This window comes from Ranitomeya variabilis, chromosome 4, assembly GCF_051348905.1.
Source record: "Ranitomeya variabilis isolate aRanVar5 chromosome 4, aRanVar5.hap1, whole genome shotgun sequence".
In the NCBI taxonomy this organism is placed as follows: Eukaryota; Metazoa; Chordata; class Amphibia; order Anura; family Dendrobatidae; genus Ranitomeya; species Ranitomeya variabilis.
Genome location: NC_135235.1, coordinates 53,259,332 through 53,282,026, shown reverse-complemented (window position 1 = coordinate 53,282,026; position 22,695 = coordinate 53,259,332). Strand labels below are relative to the sequence as shown.

At 41.5% G+C, this 22,695-nt stretch overlaps 2 protein-coding genes across 4 annotated transcripts in view; one reads left to right on the top strand and one right to left on the bottom strand.

The window, feature by feature from the left end:
- The window catches only part of CFAP46 (cilia and flagella associated protein 46), a 254,459-nt gene that overhangs the window by 68,504 nt on the left and 163,260 nt on the right, over positions 1 to 22,695 (top strand). For all 3 annotated transcript variants that reach the window (XR_013214466.1, XM_077258533.1, XM_077258532.1), the window contains exons 15-17: positions 13,028 to 13,154; positions 14,893 to 15,020; positions 17,049 to 17,191. Coding sequence is in view for 2 of the 3 variants with exons in the window: in XM_077258533.1 (XP_077114648.1) it covers positions 13,028 to 13,154; positions 14,893 to 15,020; positions 17,049 to 17,191 (398 nt within the window). In the remaining variant the exon portion in view is untranslated. The remainder of the gene's footprint in view (positions 1 to 13,027; positions 13,155 to 14,892; positions 15,021 to 17,048; positions 17,192 to 22,695) is intronic.
- On the bottom strand, positions 17,488 to 21,464 carry LOC143766425 (uncharacterized). The gene is made up of 4 exons (XM_077254101.1): positions 21,170 to 21,464; positions 20,932 to 21,088; positions 20,270 to 20,810; positions 17,488 to 17,514 (listed from the first exon to the last, which is right to left on the bottom strand). Exons 1-4 carry the CDS (start codon positions 21,282 to 21,284, stop codon positions 17,488 to 17,490), a joined length of 840 nt encoding a protein of 279 aa, XP_077110216.1. The 5' UTR covers positions 21,285 to 21,464.

Here is a 22,695-nt window from a genome sequence, read left to right as displayed (position 1 = left end):
ATAGATTTGTGTGTGATACCACATCTTTTCCCATGTAGAACCACGCCTTATTGTAGATTTGTGTTTGATACCACATCTCTTCTCCTTGTAGAGCCACTCCTTATTGTAGATTTGTGTTTGATACTGCATCTCTTTCCTATGTAGAACCACGCCCTATTGTAGATTTGTGTGTGATACCACATCTTTTCCCCATGTAGAACCACGCCTTATTGTAGATTTGTGTGTGATACCACATCTCTTCTCCATGTAGAACCATGCCTTATTGTAGATTTGTGTGTGATACCGCGTCTCTTCTCCATGTAGAACCACGCCTTATTGTAGATTGGAATCTGATACCGTAACTCTTCCCCATGTAGAACCACGCCTTATTGTAGATTTGTGTGTGATACCACATCTCTTCTTGTAGAACCATGCCTTATTGTAGATTTGTGTCTGATACCACATCTCTTCTCCATGTAGAACCACGCCTTATTGTAGATTTGTGTGTGATTCCACATCTCTTTTCCATGTAGAACCATGCCTTATTGTAGATTTGTGTGTGATACCACGTCTCTTCTCCATGTAGAACCACGCCTTATTGTAGATTTGTGTGTGATACCACATCTCTTCTCCATGTAGAACCATGCTTATTGTAGATTTGTGTGTGATACCACATCTCTTCTTGTAGAACCATGCCTTATTGTAGATTTGTGTGTGATACCACATCTCTTCTCCTTGTAGAACCACTCCTTATTGTAGATTTGTGTGTGATACAGCATCTCTTTCCTATGTAGAACCACGCCTTATTGTAGATTTGTGTGTGATACCACATCTTTTCCCCATGTAGAACCACGCCTTATTGTAGATTTGTGTGTGATACCACATCTCTTCTCCATGTAGAACCATGCCTTATTGTAGATTTGTGTGTGATACCGCGTCTCTTCTCCATGTAGAACCACGCCTTATTGTAGATTGGAATCTGATACCGTAACTCTTCCCCATGTAGAACCACGCCTTATTGTAGATTTGTGTGTGATACCACATCTCTTGTAGAACCACGCCTTATTACAGATTTGTGTGTGATACCACATCTCTTCTCCATGTAGAACCACGCCTTATTGTAGATTTGTGTGTGATACCACATCTCTTCTCCATGTAGAACCATGCCTTATTGTAGATTTGTGTGTGATACAGCATCTCTTTCCTATGTAGAACCACGCCTTATTGTAGATTTGTGTGTGATACCACATCTCTTCTCCATGTAGAACCACGCCTTATTGTAGATTTGTGTGTGATACCACATCTCATCTTGTAGAACTGTGCCTTATTGTAGATTTGTGTGTGATACAGCATCTCTTTCCTATGTAGAACCACGCCTTATTGTAGATTTGTGTGTGATACCACATCTCTTCTCCATGTAGAACCACGCCTTATTGTAGATTTGTGTTTGATACCACATCTCTTGTAGAACCACGCCTTATTAAAGATTTGTGTGTGATACCACATCTCTTCTCCATGTAGAATCACGCCTTATTGTAGATTTGTGTTTGATACCACATCTCTTGTAGAACCACGCCTTATTGTAGATTTGTGTGTGATACCACGTCTCTTCTCCATGTAGAACCACGCCTTATTGTAGATTTGTGTGTGATACCACATCTCTTCTCCTTGTAGAACCACTCCTTATTGTAGATTTGTGTGTGATACCACATCTCTTCTTGTAGAGCCACGCCTTATTGTAGATTGTGTGTGATACCACGTCTCTTCTCCATGTAGAACCATGCCTTATTATAGATTTCTGTGTGATACCACATCTCTTCTCTTTGTAGAACCACGCCTTATTGTAGATTTGTGTGTGATACCACGTCTCTTCTCCATGTAGAACCACGCCTTATTGTAGATTTGTGTGTGATAACACATCTCTTCTCCTTGTAGAGCCACACCTTATTGTAGATTTGTGTGTGATACCACATCTTTTCCCCATGTAGAACCATGCCTTATTGTAGATTTGTGTGATTACACATCTCTTCTCCATGTAGAACCACGCCTTATTGTAGATTTGTGTGTGATACCACATCTCTTCTCCTTGTAGAGCCACGCCTTATTGTAGATTTGTGTGATTACACATCTTTTCTCCATGTAGAACCACGCCTTATTGTAGATTTGTGTGTGATACCACATCTCTTCTCCTTGTAGAGCCACTCATTATTGTAGATTTGTGTTTGATACCGCATCTCTTTCCTATGTAGAACCACGCCCTATTGTAGATTTGTGTGTGATACCACATCTTTTCCCCATGTAGAACCACGCCTTATTGTAGATTTGTGTGTGATACCACATCTCTTCTCCTTGTAGAGCCACTCCTTATTGTAGATTTGTGTTTGATACCGCATCTCTTTCCTATGTAGAACCACGCCCTATTGTAGATTTGTGTGTGATACCACATCTTTTCCCCATGTAGAACCACGCCTTATTGTAGATTTGTGTGTGATACCACATCTCTTCTCCATGTAGAACCATGCCTTATTGTAGATTTGTGTGTGATACCGCGTCTCTTCTCCATGTAGAACCAAGCCTTATTGTAGATTGGAGTCTGATACCGTAACTCTTCCCCATGTAGAACCACGCCTTATTGTAGATTTGTGTGTGATACCACATCTCTTCTCCATGTAGAACCACGCCTTATTGTAGATTTGTGTGTGATACCACATCTCATCTTGTAGAACTGTGCCTTATTGTAGATTTGTGTGTGATACAGTATCTCTTTCCTATGTAGAACCACGCCTTATTGTAGATTTGTGTGTGATTCCACATCTCTTCTCCATGTAGAACCACGCCTTATTGTAGATTTGTGTTTGATACCACATCTCTTGTAGAACCACGCCTTATTGTAGATTTGTGTGTGATACCACATCTCTTCTCCATGTAGAACCACGCCTTATTGTAGATTTGTGTTTGATACCACATCTCTTGTAGAATCACGCCTTATTGTAGATTTGTGTGTGATACCACGTCTCTTCTCCATGTAGAACCACGCCTTATTGTAGATTTGTGTGTGATACCACATCTCTTCTCCTTGTAGAACCACTCCTTATTGTAGATTTGTGTGTGATACCACATCTCTTCTTGTAGAACCACGCCTTATTGTAGATTGTGTGTGATACCACGTCTCTTCTCCATGTAGAACCATGCCTTATTATAGATTTGTGTGTGATACCACATCTCTTCTCCTTGTAGAACCACGCCTTATTGTAGATTTGTGTGTGATACCACGTCTCTTCTCCATGTAGAACCACGCCTTATTGTAGATTTGTGTGTGATACCACATCTCTTCTCCTTGTAGAGCCACACCTTATTGTAGATTTGTGTGTGATACCACATCTCTTCTCCTTGTAGAGCCACACCTTATTGTAGATTTGTGTGTGATACCACATCTCTTCGCCATGTAAAAACCACGCCTTATTGTAGATTTGTGTGTGATACCACATCTCTTCTTGTAGAACCACGCCTTATTGTAGATATGTCTGTGATACCACATCTCTTCTCCTTGTAGAGCCACACCTTATTGTAGATTTGTGTGTGATACCGCAACTCTTCTCCTTGTAGAGCCACGCCTTATTGTAGATTTGTGTGATACCACATCTCTTCTCCTTGTAGAGCCACACCTTATTGTAGATTTGTGTGATTACACATCTCTTCGCCTTGTAGAACCACGCCTTATTGTAGATTTGTGTTTGATGCCGCATCTCTTTCCTATGTAGAACCACGCCTTATTGTAGATTTGTGTGTGATACCACATCTTTTCCCCATGTAGAACCATGCCTTATTGTAGATTTGTGTGATTACACATCTCTTCTCCATGTAGAACCACGCCTTATTGTAGATTTGTGTGTGATACCACATCTCTTCTCCTTGTAGAGCCACGCCTTATTGTAGATTTGTGTGTGATACCACATCTCTTCTCCTTGTAGAGCCACACCTTATTGTAGATTTGTGTGTGATACCGCATCTCTTCTACTTGTAGAGCCACGCCTTATTGTAGATTTGTGTGTGATACCACATCTCTTCTCCTTGTAGAGCCACTCCTTATTGTAGATTTGTGTTTGATACCGCATCTCTTTCCTATGTAGAACCACGCCCTATTATAGATTTGTGTGTGATACCACATCTTTTCCCATGTAGAACCACGCCTTATTGTAGATTTGTGTTTGATACCACATCTCTTCTCCTTGTAGAGCCACTCCTTATTGTAGATTTGTGTTTGATACTGCATCTCTTTCCTATGTAGAACCACGCCCTATTGTAGATTTGTGTGTGATACCACATCTTTTCCCCATGTAGAACCACGCCTTATTGTAGATTTGTGTGTGATACCACATCTCTTCTCCATGTAGAACCATGCCTTATTGTAGATTTGTGTGTGATACCGCGTCTCTTCTCCATGTAGAACCACGCCTTATTGTAGATTGGAATCTGATACCGCAACTCTTCCCCATGTAGAACCACGCCTTATTGTAGATTTGTGTGTGATACCACATCTCTTCTTGTAGAACCATGCCTTATTGTAGATTTGTGTCTGATACCACATCTCTTCTCCATGTAGAACCACGCCTTATTGTAGATTTGTGTGTGATTCCACATCTCTTTTCCATGTAGAACCATGCCTTATTGTAGATTTGTGTGTGATACCACGTCTCTTCTCCATGTAGAACCACGCCTTATTGTAGATTTGTGTGTGATACCACATCTCTTCTCCATGTAGAACCATGCTTATTGTAGATTTGTGTGTGATACCACATCTCTTCTTGTAGAACCATGCCTTATTGTAGATTTGTGTGTGATACCACATCTCTTCTCCTTGTAGAACCACTCCTTATTGTAGATTTGTGTGTGATACAGCATCTCTTTCCTATGTAGAACCACGCCTTATTGTAGATTTGTGTGTGATACCACATCTTTTCCCCATGTAGAACCACGCCTTATTGTAGATTTGTGTGTGATACCACATCTCTTCTCCATGTAGAACCATGCCTTATTGTAGATTTGTGTGTGATACCGCGTCTCTTCTCCATGTAGAACCACGCCTTATTGTAGATTGGAATCTGATACCGTAACTCTTCCCCATGTAGAACCACGCCTTATTGTAGATTTGTGTGTGATACCACATCTCTTGTAGAACCACGCCTTATTACAGATTTGTGTGTGATACCACATCTCTTCTCCATGTAGAACCACGCCTTATTGTAGATTTGTGTGTGATACCACATCTCTTCTCCATGTAGAACCATGCCTTATTGTAGATTTGTGTGTGATACCACATCTCTTGTAGAACCACTCCTTAATATAGATTTGTGTGTGATACCACATCTCTTCTCCATGTAGAACCACGCCTTATTGTAGATTTGTGTGTGATACCACATCTCTTGTAGAACCACGCCTTATTATAGATTTGTGTGTGATACCACGTCTCTTCTCCATGTAGAATCACGCCTTATTGTAGATTTGTGTGTGATACCACATCTCTTGTAGAACCACGCCTTATTACAGATTTGTGTGTGATACCACATCTCTTGTAGAACCACGCCTTATTGTAGATTTGTGTGTGATACCACATCTCTTGTAGAACCACGCCTTATTATAGATTTGTGTGTGATACCACATCTCTTCTCCATGTAGAATCACGCCTTATTGTAGATTTGTGTGTGATACCACTTCTCTTCTCCTTGTAGAACCACTCCTTATTGTAGATTTGTGTGTGATACAGCATCTCTTTCCTATGTAGAACCACGCCTTATTGTAGATTTGTGTGTGATACCACATCTCTTCTCCATGTAGAACCACGCCTTATTGTAGATTTGTGTGTGATACCTTATCTCATCTTGTAGAACTGTGCCTTATTGTAGATTTGTGTGTGATACAGCATCTCTTTCCTATGTAGAACCACGCCTTATTGTAGATTTGTGTGTGATACCACATCTCTTCTCCATGTAGAACCACGCCTTATTGTAGATTTGTGTTTGATACCACATCTCTTGTAGAACCACGCCTTATTATAGATTTGTGTGTGATACCACATCTCTTCTCCATGTAGAATCACGCCTTATTGTAGATTTGTGTGTGATACCACGTCTCTTCTCCATGTAGAACCACGCCTTACTGTAGATTTGTGTGTGATACCACATCTCTTCTCCTTGTAGAACCACTCCTTATTGTAGATTTGTGTGTGATACCACATCTCTTCTTGTAGAACCATGCATTATTATAGATTTGAGTGTGATACCACATCTCTTCTCCTTGTAGAACCACGCCTTATTGTAGATTTGTGTGTGATACCACGTCTTTTCTCCTTGTAGAGGCACACCTTATTGTAGATTTGTGTGTGATACCACATCTCTTCTCCTTGTAGAGCCACACCTTATTGTAGATTTGTGTGTGATACCACATGTCTTCCCCATGTAAAAATCACACCTTATTGTAGATTTGTGTGTGATACCACATCTCTTCTTGTAGAACCACGCCTTATTGTAGATATGTGTGTGATACCACATCTCTTCTCCTTGTAGAGCCACACCTTATTGTAGATTTTTGTGTGATACCGCATCTCTTCTCCTTGTAGAGCCACGCCTTATTGTAGATTTGTGTGTGATACCACATCTCTTCTCCTTGTAGAGCCACGCCTTATTGTAGATTTGTGTGATTACACATCTCTTCTCCTTGTAGAACCACGCCTTATTGTAGATTTGTGTTTGATGCCGCATCTCTTTCCTATGTAGAACCACGCCTTATTGTAGATTTGTGTGTGATACCACATCTTTTCCCCATGTAGAACCACGCCTTATTGTAGATTTGTGTGATTACACATCTCTTCTCCATGTAGAACCGCGCCTTATTGTAGATTTGTGTGTGATACCACATCTCTTCTCCTTGTAGAGCCACGCCTTATTGTAGATTTGTGTGTGATACCACATCTCTTCTCCTTGTAGAGCTACACCTTATTGTAGATTTGTGTGTGATACCGCATCTCTTCTCCTTGTAGAGCCACGCCTTATTGTAGATTTGTGTGATTACACATCTGTTCTCCATGTAGAACCACGCCTTATTGTAGATTTGTGTGTGATACCACATCTCTTCTCCTTGTAGAGCCACTCCTTATTGTAGATTTGTGTTTGATACCGCATCTCTTTCCTATGTAGAACCACACCCTATTGTAGATTTGTGTGTGATACCACGTCTCTTCTCCATGTAGAACCACGCCTTATTGTAGATTTGTGTGTGATACCGCATCTCTTCTCCTTGTAGAGCCACTCCTTATTGTAGATTTGTGTTTGATACCGCATCTCTTTCCTATGTAGAACCACGCCCTATTGTAGATTTGTGTGTGATACCACATCTTTTCCCCATGTAGAACCACGCCTTATTGTAGATTTGTGTGTGATACCACATCTCTTCTCCATGTAGAACCTTGCCTTATTGTAGATTTGTGTGTGATACCACATCTCTTCTCCATGTAGAATTACGCCTTATTGTAGATTTGTGTGTGATACCGCGTCTCTTCTCCATGTAGAACCACGCCTTATTGTAGATTGGAGTCTGATACCGTAACTCTTCCCCATGTAGAACCATGCCTTATTGTAGATTTGTGGGTGATACCACATCTCTTCTTGTAGAACCATGCCTTATTGTAGATTTGTGTCTGATACCGCATCTCTTCTCCATGTAGAACCACGCCTTATTGTAGATTTGTGTGTGATTCCACATCTCTTTTCCATGTAGAACTATGCCTTATTGTAGATTTGTGTGTGATACCACGTCTCTTCTCCATGTAGAACCACGCCTTATTGTAGATTTGTGTGTGATACCACATCTCTTCTCCATGTAGAACCATGCTTATTGTAGATTTGTGTGTGATACCACATCTCTTCTTGTAGAACCATGCCTTATTGTAGATTTGTGTGTGATACCACATCTCTTCTCCTTGTAGAACCACTCCTTATTGTAGATTTGTGTGTGATACAGCATCTCTTTCCTATGTAGAACGACGCCTTATTGTAGATTTGTGTGTAATACCACATCTCTTCTCCATGTAGAATCACGCCTTATTGTAGATTATGTGTGTGATATCACATCTCATCTTGTAGAACTGTGCCTTATTGTAGATTTGTGTGTGATACCACTTCTCTTCTCCTTGTAGAACCACGCCTTATTGTAGATTTGTGTGTGATACAGCATCTATTTCCTATGTAGATTCACGCCTTATTGTAGATTTGTGTGTGATACCACATCTCTTCTCCATGTAGAACCACGCCTTATTGTAGATTTGTGTGTGATTCCACATCTCTTGTAGAACCACGCCTTATTATAGATTTGTGTGTGATACCACATCTCTTCTCCATGTAGAATCACGCCTTATTATAGATTTGTGTGTGATACCACATCTCTTCTCCTTGTAGAACCACTCCTTATTGTAGATTTGTGTGTGATACCACATCTCTTCTCCTTGTAGAACCACGCCTTATTGTAGATTTGTGTGTGATACCACGTCTTTTCTCCATGTAGAACCACGCCTTATTGTAGATTTGTGTGTGATACCACATCTCTTCTCCTTGTAGAGCCACACCTTATTGTAGATTTGTGTGTGATACCACGTCTCTTCTCCATGTAGAACCACGCCTTATTGTAGATTTGTGTGTTATACCACGTCACTTCCCCATGTAAAAACCACGCCTTATTGTAGATTTGTGTGTGATACCACATCTCTTCTTGTAGAACCACGCCTTATTATAGATTTGTGTGTGATACCACATCTCTTCTCCATGTAGAATCACGCCTTATTGTAGATTTGTGTGTGATACCACGTCTCTTCTCCATGTAGAACCACGCCTTATTGTAGATTTGTGTGTGATACCACATCTCTTCTCCTTGTAGAACCACTTCTTATTGTAGATTTGTGTGTGATACCACATCTCTTCTTGTAGAACCATGCCTTATTATAGATTTGTGTGTGATACCACATCTCTTCTCCTTGTAGAACCACGCCTTATTGTAGATTTGTGTGTGATACCACATCTCTTCCCCATGTAAAAACCACGCCGTATTGTAGATTTGTGTGTGATACCACATCTCTTCTTGTAGAACCACGCCTTATTGTAGATATGTGTGTGATACCACATCTCTTCTCCTTGTAGAGCCACACCTTATTGTAGATTTGTGTGTGATACCGCATCTATTCTCCTTGTAGAGCCACGCCTTATTTTAGATTTGTGTGTGATACCACATCTCTTCTGCTTGTAGAGCCACGCCTTATTGTAGATTTGTGTGATTCCACATCTCTTCTGCTTGTAGAACCACGTCTTATTGTAGATTTGTGTTTGATGCTGCATCTCTTTCCTATGTAGAACCACGCCTTATTGTAGATTTGTGTGTGATACCACATCTTTTCCCCATGTAGAACCACGCCTTATTGTAGATTTGTGTGTGGTACCACATCTCTTCTCCATGTAGAACCATGCCTTATTGTAGATTGGAGTCTGATACCGTAACTCTTCCCCATGTAGAACCACGCCTTATTATAGATTTGTGTGTGATACCACATCTTTTCCCAATGTAGAACCATGCCTTATTGTAGATTTGTGTGTGATACCACATCTCTTCTCCTTGTAGAGCCACACCTTATTGTAGATTTGTATGTGATACCACGTCTCTTCTCCATGTAGAACCACGTCTTATTGTAGATTTGTGTGTTATACCACATCTCTTCCCCATGTAAAAACCACGCCTTATTGTAGATTTGTGTGTGATACCACATCTCTTCTTGTAGAACCACGCCTTATTGTAGATATGTGTGTGATACCACATCTCTTCTCCTTGTAGAGCCACGCCTTATTGTAGATTTGTGTGTGATACCACATCTCTTCTCCTTGTAGAGCCATGCCTTATTGTAGATTTGTGTAATTCCACATCTCTTCTCCTTGTAGAACCACGCCTTATTGTAGATTTGTGTGTGATACCAAATCTTTTCCCCATGTAGAACCACGCCTTATTGTAGATTTGTGTGTGATACCACATCTCCATGTAGAGCCACGCCTTATTGTAGATTTGTGTGTGATACCACATCTCCTCTCCTTGTAGAACCACGCCTTATTGTAGATTTGTGTGTGATACCACATCTCTTCTCCTTGTAGAGCCACTCCTTATTGTAGATTTGTGTGTGATACCACATCTCTTCTCCATGTAGAACCATGCCTTATTGTAGATTTGTGTGTGATACCACGTCTCTTCTCCATGTAGAACCACGCCTTATTGTAGATTGGAGTCTGATACTGTAGCTCTTCCCCATGTAGAACCACGCCTTATTGTAGATTGTGTGTGATACCACATCTCTTCTCCTTGTAGAACCACGCCTTATTGTAGATTTGTGTGTGATACCACATCTCTTCTCCTTGTAGAGCCACTCCTTATTGTAGATTTGTGTGTGATACCACATCTCTTCTTGTAGAACCATGCTTTATTGTAGATTGTGTGTGATACCACATCTCTTCTCCTTGTAGAACCACGCCTTATTGTAGATTTGTGTGTGATACCACGTCTCATCTCCTTGTAGAACCACGCCTTAGTGTAGATTTGTGTGATACCATGACTGTTCTCATGTAGAACCACGCCTTATTGTAGATTGGAGTCTGATACCGTAACTCTTCCCCATGTAGAACCACGCCTTATTGTAGATTTGTGTGTAATACTGCATCTCTTTCCTATGTAGAACCACGCCTTATTGTAGATTTGTGTGTGATACCACATCTCTTCTCCATTTAGAACCACGCCTTATTGTAGATTTGTGTGTGATACCACATCTCCATGTAGAACCACGCCTTATTGTAGATTTGTGTGTAATACTGCATCTCTTTCCTATGTAGAACCACGCCTTATTGTAGATTTGTGTGTGATACCACATCTCTTCTCCATTTAGAACCACGCCTTATTGTAGATTTGTGTGTGATACCACATCTCTTCTCCTTGTAGAACCATGCCTTATTGTAGATTTGTGTGATACCACATCTCTTCTCCTTGTAGAACCGCGCCTTATTGTAGATTTGTGTCTTATACCACATCTCTTCCCCATGTAGAACCACTCCTTAGTGTAGATTTGTGTGATACCATATCTCTTCTCATGTAGAACCACCATGCCTTAGTGTAGATTTGTGTGATACCACGTCTCTTCTCATGTAGAACCACGCCTTATTGTATATTTGTGTCCGATACCACAAATTTTCCCCATGTAGAACCACCAGTAGATAAGCTACTTTACAAATATCCTATTTTGTGTCTAGATAAAGATGGTTACATAAAGACTTTGATTTGTTGTATCATGAATATGTTATCCCCTATAACTAGTGCCAAGAACGGACCCTGATGGTTAAGCATGGGTTCTTTCACTCCATTTATTCCTTATGGGACAGCCGCAGTTAGCCAATAGGCAAGCTAGACAATCGGGAACATTCATACTTTTAAATTGCACACGTTACAGCTCGCTTGATGGGACGGCACGTGAGTAACTTCTTCTACTCTAGGTTGAGCTGCAGGAGAAAGTTTTGCAATAAGTTATGTACGACCAGGTTGTCTTCCTTCCCAATCCGGTGATGGACTTGTGTTTATGCACAGCAGCCAATCAGAGGAGGCAGAGCTGCAGGGGGGAGGAGAAAGCAACAGCATAGACCAATCATGAAACAGTGGGCGTGTCTCGGACTACCTAAAACTCCCTGTAGGCACTGTAGTTGTAGTCGTACATTACAGCTCTGTCCTAGGCAACGGCCATTATTATCAGAGAAATTAAATATACAGCAGGTAAGTATCCCATGTAGGCACTGACTTCCTAACTTTTTGAGCTCTGGAGTGGACAATCACCTGCCTACAATATGACTGTTGCCGAGATCTGGTCATGCTATTAAATGCCTAATGTTACTAGTGCAGATTAGGTTCTACAGATCCTAACTGTAAAGACTTACATGGTTATATTCACACTGCATTTTCTGCATTAAAAATGCTAAAAACCTCCAAAGAATGAATATATTCATTTTTATGCAAAAATGACTTGATTTATGTATGTTTAGGCATATGAGCTTCTTTTAAAGATAATCTGTCAGCAGGTTTTAGCTATGTAATCAAGGTGCAGCATGATGTAGGTGCTGAGACCCTGATTCCAGTGATGTGTCACTTGCTGGGCTGCATGTTGTCATTCTCTGCTGCAGATCTAGCAGGGCAGAGCAGGACTAGGATGCATGAGGAAGCGAGTCCTGCAGTGATAATCTCCTGCTGATAAAACACTGATTTTATCGAAACAGCAACACACAGCTAAGTAAGTGACACATGACTTGAATCGAAGTCTTTCCCTACACCATGCTGCTCTGAGATTACATAGCACAAACCTGCTGACAGATTTTCTATAAATGACAAGTACATTCTTCCAGCATTTTCTGCTAAGAAGTTGTTCAATACTTAAAATACAAAATGCCTGGTCATGCTTCTGCATATGCTTTTAAGCAAAAACTTCAAATAAACACTAGCATTTTCTTCATCATTGCTTAATGAAGTTCAAAAAGCATCCAGAAAATGCTGAAAATTTTTTCAAAACTTTGAAAAATGCTAAAAAAAAAAAGCTGTCAGTAAAAAAACGCAGCAAAAAGCATTCAGGAAATGAGCAAAATAAGAGAAAAAATGACACTTTGGATACAGAAAAAAGTCGGCTTTCCCGAAGTGTCGTCTTCTTGAAAAATGCATGTTTTCTAAACCTGGGAAAAAGACACAATGTGAACACACCCCTAGGGAAATCTACCCTGCATGAAAGAGACGGGCTGATGGTCCGAGTAGACATGTGATGGAGTATTATCTGAAATAGATGGCTTCTTTCCTCCTTCCCTTTATAACCGCAATCATGAAAGAGGAAGAACTGTAGCTCTGCGCTCCGCCTGCGTCATCCGCCTAGAGGGTCAGAATGTGGTGGTGCACATGTCTTCAGATGTCAGACTTACATCTCTGGCTCCTTGTCTGCTGTCAGTCTCCGCAGGTAAAGGTAACAAGGGACGGGTGAGCTGTCTATGCATGAAAGCGCAGCATCATTCCAAATGCATCCAGAAGACTGATGGCCATTTACAGCGCACGGAGAATACTAATGACGCGGAGCGGTGAGTACCACCCACAGGACGTGCGGCCCCCCAACCTGATCTGTGACACATCTGACGTATCACATACACCGTCATAATTATTAAAGAGGTTATCAAGGACTTTTTTTTTAACACTATGAGACTAAATTCACCTGCCTGTTCTATCCGGCTCACAGCGGTCACTGAGCGCTCCTGCCGGCAATTCTGCTTCACGTCAGCAGAGCAGCTCTTCCTCATCCAGGCTGCTCTGTCCACGGGATGTGACTGCCAGCGTCATGCTGATTGACAGCTGGCTCCCTGCAGTAAGGAAGTGGGGAGCCAGCTTATCAATTGGTTGTTCATTTTCATTCAAGCCCCGTCAACAGAGCAGAGGGGAAGGGAAGCCGCTGCTCTGTCGACGTCACGTCAGTAGAAGCCACCAAATTGCTGGCAAGAGCAGTCTGACCGTCACCAGGCACTATAGGTAGGCTTAGGCACATAGTAAAAAAAAATAGTCCCAGAATAGGCCCTTTAAATGATTGTTTCCTTATGGGCAGCGGCCCAAAAAGTGGAATCGAATGCATTTTACATCAGTGTACGACTTTGGCCTTTAGATCATATTCCCTGTCCATGTCCAAAACTGTACTGTGCAAACTGAAATGATCAATGGCAGCGCTGATATTTTACCGCTGCAAAGATCATCTTATAGGCCTGGATCAAGCCTCACAGGGGTTTTTAAGTGATTTAGAAGTCTGTTCACAGCCAACAATATTGATAACAATACCAAAAAGTCTATATTCAACCAATTACTAAAAACTATTACAAAATACTGTATATGTTTAGTGTCCCTGTCATCACACTGATCTGGAGAGTCCTGTTCTTGGATAAAAACGAAACTCAAAAATACAATGGTGATGTTGTTTTTTTTTTTTTCAGCATTTCACCGCACTTTTTTCCCATTTTTCAGTTCATTATATAGTGAAATTAATGTCATTCAAAATGACACCTACAAGGGTCATGTTAATGAGACAGTGAAAAAAAGTTATAGAAGGGGAGGAAAAAGTACAAAAAAAAAAGTGGCTATGGGTGAAAACAGGTTTGGGGGCTAACATCACTAGATTGGGAAGCACCTATCGAAAACCCGAGAGGGACCCATGGCCTCATGTTGGGATGTAATGGTTAATCCACTAGTGAAATTAGGATAGTAGTGGCTCATTGTTCTCTGTGAGCGTCATAAGTAGAAATAAAAGGAATCTGTCACCAGATTTTTGCTATGTAATCTGATAGCGGCATGATATAGGAACAGATACCCTGATTCCAGTGATGTATCGCTTAGTTTACCTGCTTCAACAGTTGTGATACACTCACAGATTTCTCTGCTGCAGATGTAGCAGTGCTCTGAATGCTGAGCTGTGTATAACCCCGCCCATATCACTGATTGGCTGATTTCTGTGTATACTGTGCATAGGCAGAAAGCTGATAATGGTGGGGGTGGTTGGACTAGGAGGCACAAGACGCCTAGTACTGTAGTGATCATCTCCTGCTGATAAAACACTGTTTTTATTGAAACAGCCTAATGCAGCCTAGTAAGTGACACATCACTGGATTCAGGGTCTCTTTGTTTACACCATGCTTCTCCCAGATTACAATGCAAAACTTGCTTTACGATTCCCTTTAGTGCAGTTATTACAGTATAGTGCTATTATAGAGGGCTAAATGTGTAAATTTGAGGGTAATGTGAACCATGACTGATGTTTGTTTCTAATGTTCTCATCTTTAGGGCTAGGATATGGGCAGATTTGGCCAAGGTTGCACGGAAGCAAGAGGTGTGGGATGTGTGTAGGGCAGCTTGCCGTTTCTGCCTCCTATATGATGACGGCCGGTGGAGCATACCACAGCTTGATGTCTGTAAGTATAATGTTACATCATCATTATGACTATTCGCTTTACACAAAGGGTAGATTGTGTCAGTCGTTTATGATTGTAATGGAACACAATGCAAGTTTAAAAGGTGTTCTCTTTTTTTTCTTTTTGTGCACAGCCTTGTGCATTAAGCGAAGGCTTGGTGTTATGGACTTTGGTTGTGAAAGTGAAGCTCTCAAACTCCATACACAATTAAATAGCTATCTTAGACTTGATGAAGCTGGTGCACTTACATTGAAAATCCAAGTTAAAATGGCTGTATAATCCTTTACCAAAAGTATAATCTTTTCCAAAGACATACTGATAGGGAATTTAGATTGTGAGCCCCAACGGGGACAGCGACGATAATGTGTGCAACCTGTAAAGCGCTGCGGAATATGTTAGCGCTATATAAAAATAAAGATTATTATTATTATTATTTACTCAATCTCTGACCACCTAGCCTGATTGACAGTTCCTCAGTGTCCCCGCTCCTTCTGCTGAGATCTCACACTGCTCAGAACAAGCAGGAGACAGCAGAGAAGTGGTTCCTAAGTGGAGAAAGAAGCATTTTTTTGTATTCACTTTGATTCATGCAAAGTTTGTAGAAAATACAGTAAGGCTTTCTCTGAAGTCACCTGAAACTTTGTGTCCTGCTTGTGCTCACATGCTTTATTTTGTTCCAGTCTTTCCTGTAGCTGTTGACTTTCTGGGACATTTACTTTCACACCATGGCTGACTGGGTACAGAGGTGACAAACAAGTGTTTCCTTTTAGCATTCCCTCTACAGCCTTTTTGTGTCATTTTTTTTAACACCCATAGATTTTTTTTTAAGGAGCATTTAATCTCTGTTTAGATCAAACGATGGTAAAAGAAAATGCTAAAAATATGAAATCAGCTGTTTGTTATTGTGGTGAGGAAATATGTAGGCAGCTTCATATTAGGAGTCCTGCGTAGAGCGGAGTGGAAGGTAGGTGAGATAAACTTTTAGGTCTAGGTGTGAACAACTTTCAAAATGCAAATCGGGTTGACTTCACAGAAAATGGGATTGAAAAGATCACATTCCGTTTACACGGATTGACCGGCGGCACGATGTGACCGCCGATCGGTAAACTTTATCCTATCGGTGGGAGTATAATGGCGTCTTTACACGAAGAGTACTGAGCAAGCTGTGTTCGATCACTGCACATAGGCTGCCATCGTCCTCGGAAGCACGAGTCCGGTCTACCCAGGACAGTGTGCTGCCGAGAATGATGATCTTTCACGCTGCACATAAGATCATTTCACCAATGAACGATTGTTTTTCTCGTTCACCGCGTGATCGGCAGCCTGTGAAAGATTGTCGTGAAGCGAGCATTTTTAAGAGAGCTGGTGCACTAATATATGCTACATGTGCGCGAGCGGCAAGTATCATGTATCAGCCATTCATTGGAATAGGATGGAGGCATGATACTTGCCGAATGCACACTATATCATACAGCAAGTGTCAGTAGTCGTGGTGGTGTGACCAATACTGATACTTGTTGGGTGGGACAAACGCTGCCCAAAAGTTCTTTGAAGAAGAGGTGAGGGTGGACACATCTGTGTTATGATAAAATTGGAAGGAGTGAGTGATAGGCTTATACAACCCTAAAGGAATACGTTCACATTTATACACAACATCATTCTTCAAACATAAGTGTGAACGGGAGCCTTAAAAACAGTTTTAAAATACTGAAAAAAAATGTTCTTGTATGTTACTTCTGTTCAGGAAAGAGCAATGGTCTGTTGGTCTGAAGACCATGAAGAAAGACTTCAGTGATAACTTCTATTTTGACATGTCACTCTTAAGTGAAAGTGCTCTTTAAAACTAGATTAGGTAATGATAGTATTAGGGTCGGACCAGACAGTGCGGCCTATCCTGGGGTTTCAGCCGCATCACCACCGCGCCATCTGGCCCTTACCCTTAAATTTGCCCTTTCTTACCTGAATTGCTTGGGTTCAGGCTTAGAAGACAAAATATCCATTTTGTGTTTTATTGTGTATTTTAATTAGCACAAAATAAAAGTCCTGTCCCCGGCACGGCGGAGGAAGGAAGGAATTCAGAGCTGGAACCTGCGAAGCCAAGACCAGAATTATTCAGTGATGAGAAGGGCTTATTGCGAATGCTTGCAGAAATCCGATTTATCAACGCAGAGGTCAGTATGAAGCTGTGCGCCGGGTGTCACGCTGCTCGTACATTACATGGTTATCAATGCACAGGACCGTGGTCCAGCAGCCCGGTCAGTATTTCATGGCTATTGGACACTAGTCTTGCGAACCGCCTCCTACGTGGCGGCATCCACAGCTCCTCTTGATTAGCCGGTCTAACGCTACAGGAAGTAGGTGGTGCACAGGGCTCCCATCTAGGCGCTAAGAGGTACTGACCTTGACTTTACGTGCTCATCTCTGGTTAATGCCACATTCATATCAAAGGCTGTATACAATAGTGAAATCATTTATTTCTTTGCTCAAAAAGCATCTAAAATAAAATATGATCCAACTTTACATATAGTCTCGATTGCACGCAAACGTTTAATGTATACAGCTTCCACGTGGGCACATGTGTTTCCACGGAAACTGACTACAAACAACCCCCGACCCTGCAGTGACTTAGTGACTTGCTTCCATACGTAACAAGTGAGGATGGAGTCAGGAGACCAGACTACACACTGCTTTTGTTTGTAGTCTGTCACTATGGAGACGCATACATCTGCAAGGGAGCTGTGTACATACTAGGATATGTCTTATCAGGATCACAGGCAAAGTTGCTTCTTTATTTCCAGCGTACATCTAGTGACAGATTCTCATTAAATTACAAAAAAATCTCTATTATAAAGCCTTCTGAAATGCTTATAATTAAAGGGGTTGTCCTTTTCTTTAGGTAGTTCTTATGCTGAAAATGGTCAACAAGTTCTTTTTAGAATGGAGCCAGCTGATCGCTTTTGGTTTAGGGACTGGTTGATTAAGGCTTCTTTCACACTTCAGTTGTGTGGCGTCAGTTGGGTCCGACATCGTGGCGGATCGACGGATCCGTCAAATTTCATGCAAAAACGGTTCTAACGGATCCGTTTTTTTAACGGATCAGCTGCCCTAATCCGTTAAAAAAACGGATCCGTTAGAACCGTTGCGAACGTTTTTACATCCGTTGCAACCGTTTTTTGACGGATCCGTTTTTTAAAAGGGGAGGATTTCAATGTGATTGGCTACTGGAAACTTCTGGAAAACTATATATAGCGTGTATTTACACCACATCTTTGAAAGGTTGTAGAGAAAGTGGCAGAAATGGAAGGAGTCCTGGCGAACATTGCAAAGATCTATGCAGATTTTACTTTTGAGGCAAATCAGTTGGCAGTCAGCGTTCGAGAGAGGGAGGAACGAAGACTGCGAATCCTACGGCAGCGGCGTAAGAGAAGGCTGTGGATCCATCCCATCACAGCACAACGTATGACCCGTGGTGTTTATTCCACGCTTTACATGGAACTAAGGGAAAACCCTCAAAAGTTCTTCAATTATGTGAGGATGAGAGCTGAAAATTTTGCATTTTTATTGGGCTATGTGGAAGACTGTATACGGAGACGAGACACCCAGATGCGATTCTCAATATCACCAGCAGAGCGTCTCATGGTGACTATTCGGTAAGTCATTTTTTTATTAAATGATTCTCATTCATCAGACTTATAACTGTGTTGGTTTTTTTTGTATTTTTTTTATAAAGTATTGTCTTTTCTTTTTGTTAACAGATTCCTTGCAACTGGAGAGTCCTTCTCATCCCTCCATTTTCAATTTCGACTTGGGATATCCACCATCTCGGGGATCATCAGAGATACCTGCCGGGCATTGTGGGAGTGCCTACAAGTGGAATACATCCCAGAGCCATCACAGGAGAGGTGGCTGGAGATCGCCCAAATTTTTCATCAGATTTGCCAGTTTCCAAATTGTGTTGGAGCAGTTGATGGAAAGCACATAAGGATCGTCAAACCTTCAGGCTCTGGGTCACAGTTTTATAACTATAAGAAGTATTTCTCTATTGTGTTGATGGCCATAGCTGACGCACAATGCATGTTCATCGCTGTGGATATAGGTGCGTATGGACGTGCAAATGATTCACAAATCTTTAAAAATTCACCAATGGGGCGCCGTTTATATGGAGAGACATTTGATTTTCCGCCCCCTAGACCTCTCCCTGGAACCACCGGTCCACCGTTACCATTTGTTTGTGTTGGAGATGATGCCTTCCAGCTTTCCCCACATTTGCTTAAACCCTTTGGAAGTAGTGGACTGACCCAGAGGAAGAAAATTTTCAATTACCGTTTAACCAGAGCACGCAGAGTAGTGGAATGTGCCTTTGGCATCCTAACTGCCAAATGGAGAGTGCTACTAACTGCCATTAAACTGCAGACTGAAACTGTCGATGATGTGGTCAAAGCTTGCGTTGTCCTGCATAATTTTGTTCTATCAAAAGAACAAGTTTCCCTGGAGGATAATGTTTCAGAAAGCACCTTACGGGATTACCAAAACCCCACTTTTCGCAGTCCAGTTGCAGTCTGCAGAATGCGGGACAGTTTTGCAGACTACTTCATGTCTCCTGCAGGATCAGTTGACTGGCAGTATGAAATGGTGTAAAAAATTTATTTATTTTTATACTTGTAAAAATACCAATTTTTGTTTACATACAAAATCTTTTTACTTTAATGCAGCATTGTATGTTTTGCAACGGTACCCTTTAAACACTGTTAATGTTACTATTGCCATAACCTTGGTGACTTAATAAATTAAAAGAAAAAAAAAAAGAAAGACAATAAAATTTTTTTTAAACCAAACAACTGTTTATTTATTGACTTTTACAGATTCTCATAGTTTTGGGTGGAGATAGTAGCGGAGGGGCTGACAGGCGGGCGGACCACGTCGAGAGTGGGGGACAGGACATCACGGGGAGGAACAGAAGTGGAATGGGTGGTGAAAACATGAGGTTGTGTAGAGACTTGAGGTGCAGATGTGGTGTGTGTGAGGTATGAAGGTGTTGCTGGGATTGATAACGGAGAAGTTAAAGGGGAAGAATGGAAGGGGGACGTTAAAAACTGGGAAAGACTAAGGGGGGAAGGAACAAATGACGAAGGAGTAGAATGGACGGGAGGAGGACGTACAGGAGGAGGACGGATGGGAGGATAGACGGTGGATTGAGAGGGGAAAGGTGTTGACACATGAAGGGTAGGTGGAGGGGCATGGGATATCGCCTGCACTAGAGCAGTGTGGCAGCCTTGCATCACATGCATCTGCAGGTCAGGAGTTAGATTTTCCATGTGCCTGAGGACCGCCTGAAAAAAACAGTGCCTTGGTGACTGGTTTGCATCTGATTGCATCCTATCAAGACGACTGCTGAGTTCAAGTATGCTTTTGTTAAGCATATTGTACCCAGCAGACGTTTGCTCACTCAAAAGCTTGATGGCACTGTGAAAGGATGCATTCAGATGCAAAAAGTCAGGCGCATAGCTCCTTTCCTGACCTCTCTGGCGCTGCCGTCCTGACCACAAAGTTGGTCTAGAAGTTGCGGCAGTGGCAGAGGGGTGGGGTAAAGGGAACTCTAACTCATCACCTGCAGCTTCAAGTGACGAAGTCCGCCCTGCTGCTCCAGCGCTGGTGGATGAGGCTGAGGGATCAAACAAAAGGGTAGGTGCAGAAACAGAGGGGTCGACGTGGTCCCCGGTGGCGGACTCTCGAGGGATCGCTCCAGAGGGCTGCAACTCTGATGCAGGCTCCCGAGTGCTGCAGAAAGTGCTGTTAAAGAAGAAGAAAAAAAATATTAGTATCTTTATATTACAATTGCCCTTACTGCAAAAAAATTGAAGGTTACACATTTTTTCAGTTTGACTGAAAATATGTGGTGTTGAATATTTACCTTCTGCTCAGCAGCGTCGACCGTAGGAACGACAGGGCTCTGGCATGTTTGTATCTGCTCCTGCGTCCTCTAGATCCACTCGGGGCCTGCATCTCCTTATTAAACTCCCTCTTGAAGCGATCCCTGATTGACCGCCACCGCACGATAATCCTGTTACCTGGAAAGAGATAGCAAAAATTGGTTACTATACACCACATTAAATCATGCTAAAATAAGGTTATGAAGTGTGAATACTTACGCGCTAGATCCTGGGCCCCAGCATCGAGTTCCTCCCAGTTATCCATAACAGCACTGCACACTTCCTCCCATAGCCGTCGGGTGATTAACTGGTCAGCATGGCGGCGGTCCGACATGTTCCACAGCGGCTCCCTACTTTGTACTGCTTCGATGAGGGTGTTCACATCGATGCCCTCCTCTTCATCATCTTGTTCGGGAGCACGCTGTGAAGCCTACGAAAAATATAACAATAAAAAGGGAAAGATTACAACACATGAATTTTACATTTTACTACACAACAAAACAAAAAGGAACTTACTCTTCGGCGACCGCCGCGATTATCATTCCGACGACTATGGGAGGTGCTTTGAGGAACTCTATGTCGAGCCCCGGATTGTGAGGACTAATAAAAAAAATTAAAAAAAAAAAAATTAATAATGTTCTTAGATTGAGGCATATGTATTGTGTGTGCTGTCATGAATGTTTGTGTTGGGTGTAGTGCATTGTATGTGAGGATCGGTCTGTTCAAAACTTACACTATGCGCTCCCGCTCCTTGTCTTTCTCCACCCTGTCCGTCTCCTTCTGTAAGCCCCTCTGCTTCATATTCCTGTGAATACAGAACACATAAAGGGTTAAAAACAATGACCATAGTTGTATCACCAAAAAATTTTACAGAACAAAAAAAAAAAAATACAATACCTCAGTTTGCTGCTGATGTGCTGGGGGGCTCTCAGAAGAAGACATTATGGTCTTTGCGTACCTCTTGGTCCCAAGTATCTGTAAGTATACAGACAGTTCTAAGCTACTATACACAAGGATAGATGCAGCTGTAGGATTTAACAGTTACATCTTTTTTAAAAACTTTTACATTTCATCCCACACAAAATGAAATTTTTTTTCTAACCGTCATACTTTATATGGTAGATATGCTTGATGCACAAGCTGCCAAACCCTCTAGCCCTGTTTCCCCACCAAAAAAACCCCCAAGAACCCTTTAAAGCAACACCAAAACTGAAATTGATATGCGCAATGCGCATGTTGGTAAAAGCCACCTATCAAACCTTATCAAAAATGTTCCTCATTCGAACTTAAAATACCAATTCCAAAAATTGGTAATTATGATTACCCTACAGTTTGTATTTTCTAAAACCGGATAACATATTCTATACACAAGATTTGCATTACACATTTATATATATAACCTTTACTGCATGTTTACCCAATATTACATTTATCTTGCAATGAGACTACTGACAGTTTTGTGTAATTTTTATTACTATTTTTTAAAAAAAATTTTTTTTTTTTAATGGTACAGTAGGAGCTACACTGCTCTTTATTTGAAATACTATAACATTTGGGATAACAACAAAAATGCAGAACACATCACACATCATTTATACACACACACAAAACTCATTTTACACCACAGCTATAAAAAATAACAGCTAATAGTATGAAAAACATATAAACAGGGCAGGCAGGCGCACGCACACAAGCACGCACACAAGCATGCACGCACACAAGCACGCACACAAGCACGCACGCAC

Coding starts and splice junctions, on each gene's coding strand:
- LOC143766425 (XM_077254101.1), bottom strand. CDS start 21,284: ATGTCGGACCGCCGCCATGCTGACCAGTTAATCACCCGACGGCTATGG. Junction 21,089..21,169: donor TGGGGCCCAGGATCTAGCGC/GTAAGTATTCAC, acceptor ATCTCTTTCCAG/GTAACAGGATTATCGTGCGG. Junction 17,515..20,269: donor GCCACACTGCTCTAGTGCAG/GCGATATCCCAT, acceptor ATTTTATTTTAG/ATGCTTTTTGAGCAAAGAAA.